Source organism: Arvicanthis niloticus, chromosome 21 (assembly GCF_011762505.2).
Source record: "Arvicanthis niloticus isolate mArvNil1 chromosome 21, mArvNil1.pat.X, whole genome shotgun sequence".
Lineage (NCBI taxonomy): Eukaryota > Metazoa > Chordata > Mammalia > Rodentia > Muridae > Arvicanthis > Arvicanthis niloticus.
The window spans coordinates 21303537-21322149 of record NC_047678.1 but is presented as its reverse complement, the minus strand read 5'-3'; the positions used below and the strand labels follow the sequence as shown (position 1 = coordinate 21322149).

At 43.7% G+C, this 18613-nt stretch overlaps 1 protein-coding gene across 2 annotated transcripts in view; it reads left to right on the top strand.

Moving 5' to 3' along the window:
• Window positions 1-18613, top strand: part of Pccb (propionyl-CoA carboxylase subunit beta) — an 80693-nt gene that overhangs the window by 55959 nt on the left and 6121 nt on the right. For both annotated transcript variants that reach the window (XM_076917700.1, XM_034484359.2), the window contains 4 exons: window positions 7180-7288; window positions 10416-10536; window positions 11434-11515; window positions 17760-17883. In XM_076917700.1, coding sequence (XP_076773815.1) covers window positions 7180-7288; window positions 10416-10536; window positions 11434-11515; window positions 17760-17883 — 436 coding nt within the window. The remainder of the gene's footprint in view (window positions 1-7179; window positions 7289-10415; window positions 10537-11433; window positions 11516-17759; window positions 17884-18613) is intronic.

Below are 18613 nucleotides of genomic sequence, written 5' to 3'. Positions count from 1 at the left end.
TCACACTGGTTACCCGAGGCAGGTCCTGTCACAGTCCTCAGTAGAAATTAGAGTCAAATTAGTGGAAACTTCAGGTGTGGATGTTCACTGTCCATGTTTGGAAATGGGACACGGAGCTCTAGGGATCCCTGAAGTCAGTCTTCAGTCCTGCAGTGAGACTAAAGTTTAAATAGAGGAATGTGAGCTTCTAAGCAGGTCTGGTCAGGGTGTGGCCCACCCTCCACAGACTCATCCTCCTCCGGCCTCAGCCTACAGGTGGTCTGACAGTCTGGTCGGTAGGAATCTGTGAGGTCTTCCAAGGAGACACATTCTCCCTCTAGCTGGTGCCTGTTCCTTCTCCAGATGAGATTCCTGAGGAAATTCTCATTTCTTTATGGTTCATTGTTTCTATAAAGCAATATATTGAGAGATTCAAGGACTTATTTAGATTCTCTTCATTTCTGCATATCGGCCATTTTATTACCTTAGAATGTCAGTTGCAGCCTGAGAAATGGACGGCACCAGACTGTTTACAGAGTTTTTCAAATATTTTGAAATTTATAAAACAGACTTCTAGGGTATTGTGCTTTTGGGGTTTGTGACAGAGGCCAGATGAGCCATCTATCAGAATGTGAAATTTTAGCCCCGAAGGAAGTTCCTGTCGATCAAGTATTCCTCAGTGGGAATTATTCTAGATATTGTGGTGGTAGAAAACTTCAGAATAGTTTTCCATGATGGGTATTTTTTCTTACAGGAACTTGTGATCTAACAGCCTTCCCTATGGGCTGACATAGCTGCCAAGCCTCTGTTTTTATTGCCCCCGTATTGTAGGATGACTTCAGATCTAGTCTTGATTTGGTGCCTAGGGGCTAGCTCAGTCTGGTCTTTGAAACACTTTGTCTTCCTGGGCCAGACATATACTGTTTGCTTTGCCCTCTCCCAGTTAATTCTGCCCGGTTTATTCAGTTGTTGGGCTGGAATGCAAAGCTGCAGGTCTAGAAGTGTGTTTCCAGGTACTGGGCCATTTCTAGGCCCTGGCTGTCTCAGCTTGTATTTTCTCTTCCCCCTTCTCTCTGTGCTTTAAGATCTAGCAGTTGCATCTAATCAGACTGCAAAGCGTTGTTGAAGCTCTGCTGTGGTTTGGCCTATGTGGAGACAAATTCTCATCCCCTTTGTTACCCCACATTCTTGGAAGTATCCATGTAGCTTCTTGGGTGTCTTTCCTGGCTGCCTCCGCCCCTCAGCTCTTCCTCTAGAGTGGCATGCTGTCGTGTTTCCTGCTGGGTGCCTATGTGCTGTCTCAGAGAGACGCCTTTCCTGCTGCCACATCCTGCCACTTTCTTAGCCCATGTAGCTTCAAACACTTACTTCAGAACACTTACACTGTAGCTATCATGGAGTGGGGAATTTGGGGGGGTCTTCAGTAACTGTGTGCCCCAAGTCCAAGCATGCACTGGGGCAACTTTGGGGTTCATTATGAGTAGCTGCTGAGGCGCCAGTGTTCCTCAGTGTGTGGGGAGGAACCCCACCTCACGCGCTGTAGTGTCTGAATCAGGGAAGTTTTCATAGCTTCTGGTTAGGGAGGGTCCCCACTCTGTGTATCTATCATGGAAGCTGTACACTGTCCCGGTTGCCACTGGGGCTGCCCTGAGCAGTTTAAAACCTAGAAACTAGCTACCCTCGAGCTTCTCCCTGACCTTTAGGGTGGGGTGAGAAGCACACTATCAGCTTTTGAGGAGGGAGCTGTGCTCTTGGGGGGTCCCATCTTACTTTGGCCTCCTTGGAATTAGGGAGTTATTGTCTCCAAGTACTTTATTCTCTCAACAGTCAGCACCCTCTCTGGCTGACTAGTCTCTGCCCTGCCTGTGTTAGCTCTCGAGGTCTCAGGCTGGACCTGAGATGTCTGGGAATGATCCCAGACTGAACCATAGGAAGAAGATTTCTGGTGGTTAGATAAAGGCCGGCATTCCTCAGGAACTTGTGAAACCAGTTCCAATCTGCCAAAAAAGGTAATTTCTCCTCTGACAGAAGGGACATATGACTCCACTGAAACAGACCTGTGGCTGCAGACCAAAGCCCAGGTCAACCCCCAGCCTCCCTCAGACCCTGCTCACAAGTACTTGTTATACATTTTAGGGTTCCTACCCTGAGTGCTCTCAGCTCAGACCCCCACCTTCTTTATGTCCCCCACTCAATTTGTTCCCTACTCTCTATGTCTCTGTCTTAGTTAGGGTTTTACTGCTGTGAACAAATTCCAAAGCAACTTTTAGAAGGCCAACATTTCATTGGGGCTAGTTTACAGGTTTAGAGGTTCATTTCATTATCATCAAGGCAGGAGCATGGCAGCATCCAGGCAGGCATGGTGCAGGAGGAGCTGAGAGTTCTTCATCTTCATCTGAAAGCTGCTAGTGGAAGACTGACTTCCAGGCAGCTAGGATGAGAGTCTTAAAGCCCACACCCACAGTGACACACCTACTCCAACAGGGCCACACCTAATAATGCCACTCCCTGGGCCAAGCATATACAAACCTTCACAGTCCCCCACTCTTTATTTCCCTTCAATCTCTTTATGCCCCCCACTCCTGGTATTCTCACTATTCTTTTTTTTTTTTTTTTCCTGTAATTTGGAGTAAATTTTGACTAAACTCAGTACATGTAATTCTTTTGGCAATTACTGGCAAGCTAAATCTTTCTCCATACCTTCAAAGTGGGAGTTTTAAAAACAGCATATATAATTGAATGTTATCTCTGTGTTTTAAAATTCTTTAAAACAAAAAATTTAAAAGATAGTTTTTTTGTTTATTTTTATTTGTTTGTTTTGCATTTTTCTTTTTTTGGCTGCATGCATGTCTGTGCGTTGCTCTCAGATACCAGAAGAGAGCATCAGATTCCCTAGACTTGGAGTTACAGATGGTTGTGAGCTGCTGTTACATGGGCACTGGGATCCAAACCCAGCTACTCTGATAGAGCAGCCAGTGATTTTTAACTGCTGAGCCATCTCTCGAGTGTCCAGAAAATTTTAATCCCAATCTGGAGTTTCTACCCGACCTTTAATCATTTAATTCCCAGATAAAAGGCACACACTTTTTATTATTTACAAGCCCTAATCAGAACTAACTAGAGCTGGGCAGATGTCTACCCTCTATGGTGTTAGGATTCGTTTTCTATCGATAACCCGGAGTTCTTACTGTGTTTCATCTGGGCTGCTCTTAACTCCAATTGGCCAGCTCTCAGGGCCATGCTTTCTTTGTTTTTTGTTTTGTTTTGGTTTTTTGTTTTTGGAGACAGGGTTTCTCTGTATAGCCCTTACTGTCCTAGAACTCACTGACCAGGCTGACCTTGAACTCAGAAATCTGCCTGCCTCTGCCTCTGCCTCCCAAGTGCTGGGATTAAAGGTATGTGCCACCACTTCATGGCAGGGCCATGCTTTCTTGACTGCTAACCCATGGCTTCTCCCTCCTCCCTTCAGAGCTCCCCACCCCCGTGGTTTTCCTCTTTCCCTAAGCTGGGGAACCCTAAATCCCCCTTATGTTTCTCCTGCCCAACTATTGGCTGTCGGTGTCTTCATTCACCAATCAGAAATAGTTTGAGGGGCAAGATCACATAGCATCACTTGGGTTTAATTGGGGACTTTTATCTCTGGGGCAACCAGGTCTTGGGGGCCGCACTTAGTATTATAATACATAGCAAAAGACCAAACCTCAGAACTCCAGCTTCATCAAGACAGCTTCTTGCCTTGAAGTCCAGGCTTGAGGTCTTTGGATTCAATAGCTTCTCTGGGCTGGCATTAAAAAGCCTGTATCACTGTGTTACTGGTGATTAGGTCTTAGCTGATGTTTTAAGGTTTGTGGATTCTTATTCAAGAATAAAATAATGGCTCACACAGATTAGCAAAAATAGTAATGTAACAGCACTCAAAGTAAAGCTAAGATGCAGACCAGAAATATACTCTTAAGTTTGACGGTGGATTGTGGGACTGAAGGTGCTGAATGGCCCCCATAATTGTTAGGGCTTTTCTGGGGTTCAAGGGAAGGAAGAGTTTGTTTCATAAGGGGTGTAGTTTTGGTTTGGTGGTTCTTTATTTTATAAACTTTTAAAAAGATTTATTGTATTTTATGTGTGTATGTAGTGCATGTATGTCTGTGCACAGCATGCATGTAGTACTTAGGGTGGCCAGAAGAGGGCATCAGCTACCCTACAACTGTGCTCTTAACCACCTAACCCTCTCTCCATCCCCTGGTTTTCTGTTTTAATTAACAGATGAAGTTCCATTTTCTCCTGGACATATACCTTCTGATGATGCACTTGATTTTAATCATGTGCATGACCAATTATGCAGAGGCCTAAGATGGCAAATGGGATGTTCTCCCCCAAAGTTTGCTAGGCAAACCCAATTGTCCTGTTGTGTATATATCCACAGAGCTCCGCCCCCATTTTTCTACTTTCTTTTCTTTTTTAGACAGGGTTTCTCTGTGTAGCCCTGGCTGTCCTAGAACTTACTCTGGAGCTCACTCTGTAGACCAGGCTGGCCTTGAACTCAGAGATATGCCTGCCTCTGCCTCCCAAGTGCTGGGATTAAAGGTATGTGCTACCACTGCCTGGGTTAACTCTTTTATTTTTAAAATTGTTAGCAATAATATTCTATGAACACTTACAAATCAGTGTGTATGTAGTGGGAAAGACACACAGACACACATAGACACACAGACACACACAGACACACAGACACACACAGACACACAGACACATAGACAAATAGATACTCACACACTTTGTAACATTTCATGTTTTTCTATTGTCTCCCAGATCCTGGGTGAATTCATATTCCAGCAAGAGCCTTAGAGCTGTTGATGAATTTAAATGAGGAACATCTTTATAAACAAGAACAGGAACAAGTGCTCAGAGAGCTAAAGATCGTTACGTGCTAACTCATAGTTGTAGCTTTAAGTGAAAGGCTGCATCCATTGGTGTCTTTTCATGTCCCTTGACTACACTGTAAGAAGCAACATTTGACTTTAAAGGGTCACCCTCAGATATCTGTGTTAATAAGATTACTGGTACATGACAGTTGGCCTCGTGATCAAGCAGGATCAAGCTGACAGCGGTCCTTGCTTTTACTAGTGTGTAGTCGGCCCTGGATAGACTGGGGATGACCAACTGCTCTAAAGCCTACACCAAGTGGGCAGTGGTGGTGCAGCACTTTAATTCCAGTACTCAGGAGGCAGAGGCAGGCAGATCTCTTGTGAGTTTAAGGCCAGCCTGGTCTACAGAGCAAGTTGCAGGACAGCCAGGGCTACACAGAGAAACCCTGTCTCAATAAACAATCAAAGATCATCAGCAATCAATTTGTATGTGCCTGTAGATGGGAGCATTCAATCTGAAAAACTCAAGTGTTCTCCTTTTAAATATTTATCTTGGTCTTTATTTTATTTTATTTTATTTTATTTTATTTTATTTTATTAAGACAGGGTCTCAATATGTAACCTAGCCCTGGCTTTCCTGGAACTCACTATGTAGACCAGACTGGCCTTGAATTCATAGATTCCCCTTGTCTCCGGCCCAAGTGCTGGCTTAAAGGCATACACCACCATGCCCAGCTTGGTCTTTTTAAAGTTATCAGTACCTGTAACCTAGACAACATTAAACAAAAAACAGCAGCTTACTCAACCCCCCCCCCCCCGCAAAAAAAAAACAGACGTTTAAAGTGGTAGTATCAGGCTATTCTTTTTTCTTAGTTTGTCTATGTCAGTGGAGAAAACTAACTCCTGAAAATCATGTGGTACATATGCATGGGTGTGCATATCACACACACACGCACACACACACACCACTATCCATTAAAACCACAGACAGTAATACAAACTGATGATTTGGGTGAGGGACTTACTGCAGGATTGCTTATTTAATAAGAGACTAGAAATTTGACTGGTCATTTAAATTATGCCAAAGTGTGTCAATTAGTTTCGGAAAATCTATGGTATTCATGAATTCTTTTTAAGATATCATATATTTTGTTTTTTTAAATGAGGAAAATCTGGTTGAAAATAATATGCACAGGACACGTTACAAAGAATTGTGTCCAAAAATGTGTTAGAAAATAGGAGAAAATATGTTTGCACATATCAAATGTCTCTGGAAAGACGAACAAGACCCTGAACTGGATGCTTTTCAGGATGGAGTTTGGAAATTTGGAAATCAGAGATAGAAATTTATTTTCCATTGCCCCCTTCTATATAAATGTTTTACATAAAGTAGAAGCTATATAGTAAAGTCCGGTATTGTGGTGTGCACCTATAATCCTAGCATTCATGAGACAGAGACAGGATGATTTAGAGTTTGAGGTCAGTGTGGGCTTCATAACCAGTCAGAATCTCAGTCTCTCAGTCAGTTGTCTGTCTGTCTGTCTCTCTCCTTTCCCTTCCTTCCCCTGCCGTCCTCTCAATAATACCAGAATACTAGCTAATGTTTTTTTGTTTTTGTTTTTTGTTTTTTTTGTTTTTTTGTTTTTTTACAAAAACAGACTCACTTAAGGTAGTTCACTGTGTACCGTCTTTGTGCCTCAGTTTCTTCATGGAAGTGTGAAGTTGCAGTTTTTAAAAGTTTTAATGACAGAATCCTGGGAAGAGCTACAAAATAAGCACACAGTACACAAACTCCGAGTCAGGACTACCTGTGACCCTAGGTTTGCCACACTTCAGGTTAACATACTGAGACTGGAGTAGACCCGGTGTTCTTCTGAGAATAGTGTGTGTCTTAGTGTTCTGTTGCTGTGAAGACACTATGACCACGGCAACTCTTATAAAAGAAAGCGTTTAACTAGGGCTTACTTATGGTTTCATGGTCATTATGGCAGGGAGTATGGCAATATTGGCATGGGCTTTTGAATCCTCAAAGCCCATACCAATATTGAATCCTCAAAAAAAATTTTTTTTTTTCTCCAACAAAACCACACCTCCTAATCCTTTCAAACAGTGCTACTCTCTGGTGACCACGTATTCAAATCCGTGAGTGTCTGGGGACCATTCTCATTTAAACCATCACAGTGTGGCTCAGAAAGCACGTCTTCAGCCTGTGAGCATCTAGAGTCCCAGCCTCGTCCTACCACTCCTCTGTCACCTCCCCTGCATTTGTGGTCTTGGTTGAGTAAGCTCTGAGTAGCTATGGTGACTTGACCTTGACACTGTGGACATCTGATTTCAGGACACGTCTTACCTGTTTATCACTGGCCCTGAAGTTGTGAAGTCTGTTACCAATGAGGATGTCACTCAGGAGCAGCTGGGTGGTGCCAAGACCCACACCACTGTGTCAGGTGAGAGGCATGAACATGACCTTCCTTCTCTCTGGAGGTGAGAAGAAAGCATTGCCATGCAGAGTGGAGAGAGTTATTTTTAAAAACTACCACTCCACAGTCTAGGAAGACTGTGATTTATATCCACAGAAGTGGTAGGCAGATCGCAGTCTGAGACTTAAGTGGTAGGTTGTTACTAATGTCCCATACCCACACCCCTGGGCTGCACACGTGCTAGGCTAGTGAGTCTCCACAGTCTCTCGTTGTCTGTAAAGTGATCTTGGAACTGTCTGGGTGGTCATAAGTAGGTGTGATTTTTATATGTTCACCTGAACTTGCAAAGGAATGCTCTGGAATGCTATCCTGGGACTTTTACTTTTGGCTTTGAGGGAAAAGTTATTTTAGTCACACCCTACTACACACTGAGGATTCTAGCGGCTGGAAGTATATGCAGTCATGAGCAGACTTTATTTCTGGGTGTCTTAGGGTTTTACTGCTGTGAGCAGACACCGTGACCAAGGCAACCCTTATAAGGACAACATTTAATTGGGGCTGGCTTACAGGTTAAGAGGTTCAGTCCGTTATCATCAAGGCAGGGGCATGGTGGCATCCAGGCAGGCATGGTGCAGGAGGAGCTTCGAGTTCTACAGCTTCATCTGAAGGCCCTAGGAGAAGAGAAAGGCTGCTAGGAAGCTAGGACGAAGGTCTCAAAGCCCATGCCCACTGTGACACACTTCCTTCAAGGCCATACCTAATAGTGCCACTTCCCAGGCCAAACATATTCAAACTACCACACTGGGTATTATGCTAATTTTGAATAGTTCATATAGTGCTGTCTTTTAAATTTTTTCATAGTGTGTATTTATTGTGCAAAACGTTTCCATGTCTACATTTTTGTATGTGTCTATTGGGTACTTTGTTTATATTTACCCCATTTTCCTCTCTTGTCTCCCTTTATTGATTTCTCTTCTCAGAATATCTCTTCTGCCATGTTTTGTGTGTGTGTGTGTGTGTGTGTGTGTGTGTACACTACATTTTGTGTGAATGTGGCAAAAGGCACACCACAGTATCCATGTGGAGGTTGGAGGACAGCTGATGGGAATTGGTTCTCTCCTTTTACATGTGGGTCCCAGGGATCAAACTCAGATCGTCTGGCTTGGTCACAAGTGACTTTTCCTGTTGAGCCATCTTAGTGGCCCATATATGTTTTTTGAAAGTCTAGATTCCATAGAAAACATTTTTGAAGGGAGAGGATGGCACAGGAGGGAGGTTTGAGGAAATGATAATAATTTTATTTTCAAATTTAAAAACTGTTAGTCTTTTGTGACTGGTTTCTTTTACTGGTATACTTTTTACATCTATTTTTTTTGTTGTTGTTGTTTTGTTTTGAGCCAGTGTCTCACTGGGTCCCCTGATTGCCATGGAACTCACAAGGAGACCAGACTGGCCTCACACAGTGACTAGTGACTGTCTTTCCTTTGTGGAATTATAGTCTTGTGTCACTGTACCTAGTTTGCCATGTATTTTTAAAGCTTATCTCTGACAAGCCTTTGTCACATATCATTACTTCATTCCTTTCAATGGAGCAATTGTCTAATGTATAGATGTATAACTATTAATTAAATTACTTATTTTAGAGATAGGATCTCACTAAGTTGCCCTGGCTGGCCTTGAATTCTTTTTTTTTTTTTTTTTTTCAAATTTATTGGATTTTTAAAAAAATTTACATTTTAAATGTTATCCCCTCTCCTGGTCTCCCCTCCAGAAACCCCCTATTCCATCCCCCCTCCCCCTGCCTCTGTGAGGGTGTTCCTTGAATTCTTAATCCTCATGCCTCAGCTTCTTGAGTGTTGGGATTACAGGTGTAGGCTACCATTCACTTTTTTCATTCTTTTTCCCCAGTAATGGAGATTATATCCAAGGCATCCAGCATGTTAGACAACTGGTCTACCACTGAGCTAGAGGCCCAGCTCTAACATGTCTTGTTTATCCACGGATAGACATTTGGGTCTTCTAACATATATATGTTTGTGTTTATGACATAATATCCTGTTATAAACATTTGTGTGTGGGCTTTAGCATGACATTTTTATTCTTGTTGGCACAGGCTCAGGTATAAGTAGAATAGCTGTTGATCTGTTTTGAAGATCTGCCAGACTGCCTTCCAGAATGTTGTGCCAGTTTATAAATATTTTTTTTAATAATAGGATTCAGTCTTGTTGAGAATCCTCCTTTCTCATTTATCAGATAGTCAGTTAGTGCCTGTGTATGAAGCATTGTACTAGGTGCTAGAAATGTGTCTGTGGAGACAACACAGACCCTGTCCACGTGGCAGTTACCCTCTAGTAAGAGAGGCAGGCAATACAACATATGAGGACATCAAGTGCATTTGAAGTGAAATAAGCTGAGGGAAAGAACAGGCCAGCAGATGTTAGATTGTTGAGGTTGTAACCATGGGTAAGGATAGGGCTCACCACAAGGATGCTATATGAATGGACTTAAAGGGCACCCCTGTGGCTGTCAAGGGAGGAAAACCCCAGGCATGGGCAATCACTTATGCAAAGCCATGGGGTCAAAGAATGATTGGCTGCATGATGAACAGCAAGGGCGGGTGACTGGTGTGGTTTCATATACAAATCTCCCTTTGGCATCTTTGAGGACAGAGATGCTATGGGGCACTGGTGGAAACAGGGCCTGGAAGAGTTCTTCCTAGGCCCTTGTTTGACTGGTTTCTATTTCCTAACACTTCTAGAACTATAGCTTGACCCCTCACCAGGTCCAAGGGTGTTCCTCCTTTCCCTCCACCATGAGTAAGCCCCATTGTGTACCAGGCATCTTTCTCAGTGAGGCAGAGAGCGACTGTGGGGGAGCTGGTGTAGAGTAGTGAAATGTGCTTACAGAGCAGCGAAATGTGGAGGACCTTCCCCTATAGTGCAGAGAATATGAGGGCATGGGCCAGCAGAGGAGCACCACAAGGCAGAAAATAGGCTCTGGCAAAGGCTTGTGGGTGCCCATCCTTGGCAGGACCATGGACAGAGTTGCCAGCTTGGTTGGTGGCAGCCAAGCTGGAGAAGCCCAAGAACATCTTCCTAAGTTGTCTGTAGATGACTGCCAGCCCTTGGATCTCCCATCCTCTCTGTGTTCTCAGGTGTGGCCCACAGAGCTTTCGACAATGACGTGGATGCTCTGTGTAACCTGCGTGAGTTCTTCAACTTCCTGCCCCTCAGCAGCCAGGACCCGGCTCCTATCCGAGAGTGCCATGACCCCAGGTGGGTGGTAGTGGGTTTACCGTCCTCTGGCTCTCTGGGCCTCTCTTTCCTGACAGGATCTCAGGTCGATTTAGAGCAGGTTGTGGAGTGTGTCAACAAGGTCTCAGCTGTGGTGAAGATAGGGACATCTGGGGGCAGGAGCTGTTGTTGGTGATTTCCCTACTTCTCTAGTTTCTGATGGGTCACTCTGGGGGCAGAAGAGACCACAAGATTTTGCTGCGACTTTTGAGTTGTCTAAACATGGAGATAGAAGATTTTTTTTTGTCTTGATAAGGAACAATCCAAGTGATATAAAAAGCATGTCCTTAAGGAAATGTGTTTGTGTGTGTTGTCTGACTGTGGGCAGTGCTTTGCTCACCGCCCTTTAAGCTGCTGGGTTCTCCAGGGAAGTAGGCACATGCTCTATCTTGATATTCCTGCCATGCCAGAGAAAGTCAGAGCACAGGGTGTGGCGGGTCTGTAGTGATTGTGTCCACCAAGCCTGCAGCTTAGCTGCTTGATGGGGCTGCAGCTGGTTAACCTGTGGGGGTACGAGACGCTACCTGTTTCTTTACTCTTCTGTCTTAGATGCTGCAGGAGTCAGAGAGGAGCTCCCAGGCTTTGTCCTGTTCTCTGTAGTGTCATTTAGAAACCATGCTGTGTCTCCAACATAGGGAACATTCTGGAAGGACAAAGGCAAACAAAAGAACTATGGTCAGAAGTAATCTCTCTCTCTCTCTCTCTCTCTCTCTCTCTCTCTCTCTCTCTCTCAACCACACATGTTAGAATTGCACTCAGATCTGTTTAGTGACATAGTGACAGGGGCAGTGAGGGCACATTACACAGTCAGTGTGCTGTTTCCTTCATCTCCTTCTCAACTAGTAGTTTCTACACTCACTCCATCTGCTTCTTTTCTAGTGACCGTCTGGTTCCTGAGTTGGACACAGTTGTCCCTTTGGAGTCAAGCAAAGCCTACAACATGCTGGACATCATACACGCAGTGAGTGTCTTGTCTTGTCTTGCCTGCCCTAGCTCAGCCTCAGCCATGGTCATTGTGTGTGTGCTTAGTGGGTTTTATTCAGCTTGGTCTCAGCATTTGTACAGGTAGAAAATGCAGTGGTCAGGGACCACTAGACAGGACATTCTGGCAGGGGCTGGTGGCTATGACATCATGAGGGCTGGGCCCACATTGCTCGGGGGCTTTAGAAGACATGGAAATGCACAGAATTGAAGCCATATCCTGGTCTGGAGTGAGGCAGGGTTGATCCAGTTGAGTGCTTCTGATCAGGTTGCAGTGTCTTCCTAGAGAAAGGGGAGTGTGTGTGAAGCTCAGGATGTGTGTGATGCCTCTTCCTTGGTGCAGCTGTATCCTGGTTTGATCAGTGAAGGCAGCTTTTGGGTTCTGGATGTATTTGCAGGTGGCAGTTGTCTTCTGCACATCATTCTGCTCTTGGCAGCTCTCGATTCTTGGTGGAATGTCAATGGTACTGTGGGCTTAGCCTGGCCTGGACCCTGTGATCTGTTTCTACTCCCTTCTTCTTGTAGCATACAGGAATCAGCAGACAAGGCCAGGCTGTCCCTTCTCATGGCTTGTTCTATATCTGTAGGTAATAAATCTTACTATCAACTACAGGGAAACATTCACCAAAGATTTTGAATGAAGGCAGAAAGAAAACATTAATTTTGATAAAACGAAAAATTACAAATAATTGGTGTGGTGGCTCAGCAGAGATAAAGTCCCTGCCACTACCACCAAGCCTGTCGGCCTGATTGAGCACCAGGACCTCAAGGTACAAAGAGATCTGACTCCCACAAGTTGTTATCTGACCTGTGGTGCATGCATACACACACACACTGGGAAAGTAACTTTTATTTGCCCAAAGTAATTGTCATCTCCAAGACTTATTCCTCAATAAGCTCACCCTTCCCATTTCTTTCTGAACTCTGGCTGGCTGGTTCAACCAAGTTGTTCTGGCTCAAACTCCCCTCCAGTCTGACTGATTCAAACTGGCTTCTCTCTGCACCTGACTTTTTTTTCTCTGCTTGACCTCAAACTAACTCTAGTGATCTGTTCTAATATGCTGGCTCCTTCTTCTTCTCTGGCTTCAATTGCCTCTACGGACCTGCACTGAACTGCCTGAACTCAGCTCACAACCATCTGTAATTCTAGCTCAAAGGTCTGATGATCTAGCTCTACAGGCACTGCCTGCGTGTGGCAGACACATATGTACATGTACACAAAACACTCATACACATAAAATAAGAATAAATCTAAGATTTTTAAAGTTATAAACAATACTTTTCTAAACTAGAGATTCTTAACTACTGAAACAAAAGTACTCTCGTACCTGGGAAGAACTATGTTAGACGGTTGTATAGGAAGAAGGGGAATATGAACGAAATGCAGAATTCTAACACTGAAGGAAAACCCTGTGTATCAGTAACACTGAAGGAAAACCCTGTGTATCAGTAACACTGAAGGAAAACACTGTGTATCAAAACTTCTGGACTGTGCTTCAAACACTGACAGAAGAATCTATGTCTTGAAACAGTAAAAATGGCAGACATGACTAGGCAAATGTAGTTTAAAAAATATAGAGGCCCTTCCCTGAAAACACCCTAAATATGTCACAGCTACAGACAAATGAAGAAAAGGGTGCTGTAGGAGGTGAGTCAGGGGCGCGCTTAAGCAAATGAGGCGTGCCCTTGTTTCTTAACATGGGTTAGCATAAAATGCCAGTTCCTCCTAAGTTTATAATTTGAAGGCAGTCTGAATAAACACTTTTATAGAACCAGACATGTTTATGTATAAGTAGACGAATCACTGGAAGTGTGCTGCAAAAGGTACAAGTGGGAAGAGCCTTGTCTGTGGTAAAGCTTTGCAGCTAGAACAGTGAGAGACAGACCAGCCGCGTGGAACTGAAGAGCTAGAACGAGGCCCGGGAGAGTCTCAGTGGATGATAAAAATAGATTCATGCCCAGGAGCAAGGTTGCCTTTCTTAATAAAAGATGCTGTGACAACTGGAGGGCCACTTGGGAGGAAACAGACTGTACATCACATGACAGAGGGGGACAGCTGAGCATGGAGCTGTAGGCCGAGGTCCCAGCATGCAGAGGATGAGGCAGAAGCTAAGTTGGAGGCCAGCCTGGGTGATGTAGTGAGACCTTGTCTACAAGAAAACAACATAAAAAAAGAAGCCGGTCAGAATTCCACATGAACAGTAAATCCACGGGAACACCACACAAGAGACAGGTGCATCGCTCTATGATCTTAGAAGGCAGAGAAAAGTTTTTGAATTGTGTCTCAAGTCTACTTCAGCTAACAAGCAAACAAACAAAACAAAAAGAAAAAACTAATTCCATTCTTCATAGAAGAAAGTATAAGAGCTAAAAGACTGTAAACTGGGAGACAACATTCTCCATATCTGAAAGTATTGATAGCAGTGACACAAATTCCTACAAATCAAGAGAAGAAAGGCCAAAAATGATAGAAAAGTCATGTAAAAACAAACCATTGAAAAGACAAAAAACGACCCTAAAGCATATGAGAAAGTATTCAAGTTCACCCGTCGTGGTGGAACTGTGGGTACATGGCTCTTTTGCTGTTCAAGTGTGAGACCCGAGCTCAAAGCCCCAGAACCTGTATAAGGCTGGACACAGTAGCAGGTGTCTGTAATTCCAGCTTGTGCTCCAGATTGGAGCTGGAGACTGGAGAATCCCTGGAAGCTCGTGGACTGGCTCCCTGGTATACACAATGGCCAACAGCAAGAGATCCTGCAGAAACAAGCAGTTCCCGGAGTTGGAGGGCAGCCATAGCTTGAAAACAGTGAATTGCATTGAGCTATTTCTTGTATGTCAAATTGACTAGAGGTCAAGTTTGAATGCTCTCCTTTGGCAAGCCTGTGGGAAACAGCCCCTCTCATACTCTGAAAGCTGGCATAATCTAGGACCAAGGAAATAGTCCAGAAGTTGCCTTTCTTGGAATTTGTCCATGTATAGTCCCCACAGTATGAAAGCATAGAGATGTTACACCACAGTTTGTAAGTACAAGATACAAGCACAAGAGGGTGAGAGTATCTGTGACCTGATGGGACTTAATTGCCAGGAGTGAAGAGATGCAGCCGCTGACCGTGCGGAAAACGTCAATACCTCATTACTGTCCGTGTAAAACACAGGAAGTTGTCACAAACGTAAACACAGATCAGACATCCACTTAGAGTAGATGGTGGGAGAGGAGTTAGTGACCTTGTGTGGCTGTGAGCAGAGTTCCTGAGAGTGTAACTAGAAGCAAAGAAATTAATTCTACCCCATGGTTTCACAGTCTTTATATAAACAATGTGCTGAAGCAGCTCACACTGAGGTGGACAGGAAGTGGTGGTGGTGGGCACATAGGAGGGTTCTAGACAAGTCGTGTCTCCAGTGAGCCATTCTCTACAATGCCCCACCTCCCACCTTTCCCTGTCACTGATGCTTATCATACTAGGGAGGGATTAATCTGCTGTTTGGGTCAAAGTGCACATGTCTATAGCTCTACAAACACCTTTACAGATAACCACAGAGGTTTGTAATCTCATACATGTTTATTAGTGCAATCAATTTAAGATGAATCATCACAGTGTGAGTACAGTCAAAGGGACAAGAGACAGAGATAATATTAAACTATCTGAATTTTTTATAGTAAAACAAAATGACTAGAGGGTTATGCACTATGTATGTATGTATATATTGGTTCTGGGAATTAAACTAAGACACCCCCCCCCCCCATGCATGCTGGGCAAGCGCTCTCCCACTGAGGTATGTTCCTCACCCAGATGAATAAATTTTGATTGTTCATCTTGACTGTTTTACTATTTGGCTATTTAAGGACAGAAATAGCTATGAATAAGTGTTGAATTTATGTTGAAGGACTTGTGTCTTAATGGTCATGTGGGTTGTTAGTCCTCTAACCATTTTTTTTTCTGTTTGAAAATTAAATAAGTGTGTTTTAAGGATCATCCGAGTCAGAGTTGTTGTGTTAGGTGGGTTGTGGAGGAGGAGGGTTATGAGGAGGAAAAGGTAGACAAGAAAGCTAGAATGAATTCAGTGCTTTAGACTGGAATTGTATATTTGTGTCAAGTCACAGTTTCTCTGTAGATGTGTGTTGGATGGGTGTTTGCTGTCTAGTTCAGTTCTCTGTAACAGGTTAGATGTGATGACACAAACTGGTTTTTGTTGTTGTTGTTTTGTTTTTAAAATTATTTAATGTATAGCCCTCTCTGTCCTGGAACTCACTTTACTAGATTAAACTGGCCTCAAACTCAGCAAGCCACCTGCCTCTGCCTCTCAAGTGATGGGATTAAAGATGTGAGCCACCACTTCCCAGTGGCACAAGCTCTTAAATGTGAATAAAAATGTGCATAAAAGCTTGGTTACAGGACTGGGTATGAAAGAAACAGAGTTGAACCTTAAATTCCAGAACTGAAGTAAGGCTTGCTTTAGGACCCATTAAAAAAGAATAGAAACTTTATTGAAGGAATATTCATGGGCCAACATGGACAACTTGGACATTCAATAATGGCAGCAAATGTACATAATCCACAACACAAAACTATCTATAAACCATAGTAATGGAAATTAAAAGGCAATGATGTTTCCTACAGCAGAGTGTTGGCTTATAAATGTAGAACTGGGAATTGAGAAGCTGACATTTGACAACTGTCATAGCTGCAAGGGAGCCAGGCAAGAACTAGTAATCTGGTGAAATTGATTGGGTGTGGCATTTTTTTCGAGACAGGTCTCTCTCTATAGACCTGGATATCCTGGAGCTCACCATATCAACCAGGATGGCCAGGAACTCATACATCTACCTATTAAAGGCAGGCACCACTACACTTGGGAGTAGGCACCACATTTTTGGTAGGGTTGATTTGATTGAAGAGAACCCAAACAGGTCCCACAATTACAGGACAGATTGACATCATTTAATGTGAGCCACTTAGAAGTTACTGTGGTGTTCCAAACATGAGGAAATCACAAACTCAAACAAGAAGGCACTCCCCACCTGGTGACTCTCTCAGATGTCACGATGGACGAGGAATACTGATGGGTGAAAAAGTTATAGGGACTGAGACTGGATCCCAGGAATTGCAGTTGCTTATGTTTGTGTGAAATGGTGTAGTGAAAATTAGCATTTGCTGACATTGGCTGGTTTTGTTTGTCAACTTGACTCAAGCTGGAGTTATCACTGAGAAAGGAGCCTCCCTTGAGGAAATGCCTCCATGAGATCCAGCTGTAAGGCATTTTCTCAATTAGTGACCAAGGGTGGGAGGGCCCACTGTGGGTGGTGCCAGCCCTGTAGTGGTGGTTCTGGGTTCTATAAGAAAGCAAGCTGAGCAAGCCAGGGGAAGCAAGCCAGTAAGTAACATCCCTCCGTGACCTCTGCACCAGCTCCTGTTTCCTGACCTGCTTGAGTTCCAGTCCTGACTTCCTTTGGTGATGAACAGCAGTGTGGAAGTGTAAGCTGAATAAACCCTTTCCTCCCCAGCTTGCTTCTTGGTCATGGTGTTTGTGCAGGAATAGAAACCCTGACTAAGACATCTGCTTTATAGAGCACTACCATTATATCAGAGTGTGTCCTTGTCCTTAGACAGCAAGAGACTCAGATAAAAAGCATATATGTAACTTAGTCTTAAATGACATTATGACATTATTATCTGCACATAGAGAAAAGACACCATTGTGGGAAGAGGTAATAGTAATAAAATGTTAGTGAGGAATCTGAGTAAGGATCCATGGGGTGTGTGTGTGTGTGTGTGTGTGTGTGTGTAAAATGTAAGTGCAGTACCTATGGAGGCCAGAAGAGAGTGTTGGATCACCTGGAGCTGGACAGACAGGTAATCGTAAGCTTCCCAACATGGGTTCTGGGAAACTCAGGTCTTCTGCAAGAGCAGTAAGTGATCTTAACCTCGGAGCCATTTCTCCAACCCTTTTGTACTATTTGTGATGATTTTATGTAAGCTTGAAATAGTTTCATACCAATTTCCACATTTAATGCCAGATTCATGTTGTAGTGTTTTTTTTTTTTTTTTTTTTTTTTACAACAAGCTTTGCTGTGTGAGAGGGTCCTGTCCAATCCTCTGCCCCAAAGAATGGATGACTGTGTTGTGCTTGGCTATCTGTTGTCCTTTATAAGGCTGTCTGGGGTTATGTATCATAGCATTTTTGTCTCAATCATTTTGAGCACAGGAAGAAATTTATTCCTACAGGTGATTGATGAGAGAGAGTTTTTTGAGATAATGCCCAATTATGCAAAAAACATTGTCGTTGGCTTTGCAAGAATGAATGGGAGAACCGTCGGAATTGTTGGCAACCAGCCCAGTGTGGCCTCAGGTAGGACGGGGCCTCAGAAAACTCTGGTTGTTTTGGGGGACCAGGGTTGCTTGTACTCTTGATGTTCTGTTTGCCTTCTGCCCTTCCATGGCAAGGGGAGAAACTCACAGGGATGTTATGAAGATGTCTCTCTCTCTCCTAATGTTAAATGTTTCAAATGCTCCTTTCATCTGGGCTCTCAGGGTGTAAAGATGTCCCTTTCTAGCTTAAAAGGTCTACATTTTTAAGGGATGCCTTTCTGTTGCCCCTTATTGAGGTGGCTGGTGTCTTCATTGTGTCTCAAGTGTCTTTGGCAGTTGCTACAGACATAGTTGTCAGCACCTGAGACACAGCATCTCTCACATTGGGTGATGATGCCAGATCTGAGTCATAGCTGATTGAGGGTACCTTTCATAGTGATGCCATGTGGATGGGGTCATGGGCACTGCCTCAGTTCACTATGGTCCTTCATCTTTAGAAAACAAAATTCAGGCTGGGAATGGTGGCTCACGCCTTTAATTCCAGCACTTGGCAAGTAGGGGCAGGCACATCTCTGTGAATTTGAGGCTAGCCTGGTCTACAAATCAAGTCCTGGATAGCCAGAGCTATTACACAGAGAAACCCTGTCTCAGAAAAAAAAAAAAAAAAAAACCCACAAAAAGTCAGTGTTCCTGTCAGTGGGTGTGGTAGCTGATGCTTCCAAACCCTTCATCACCTTTGGCATATACTTGTGTCCCATTAACAGCAATTC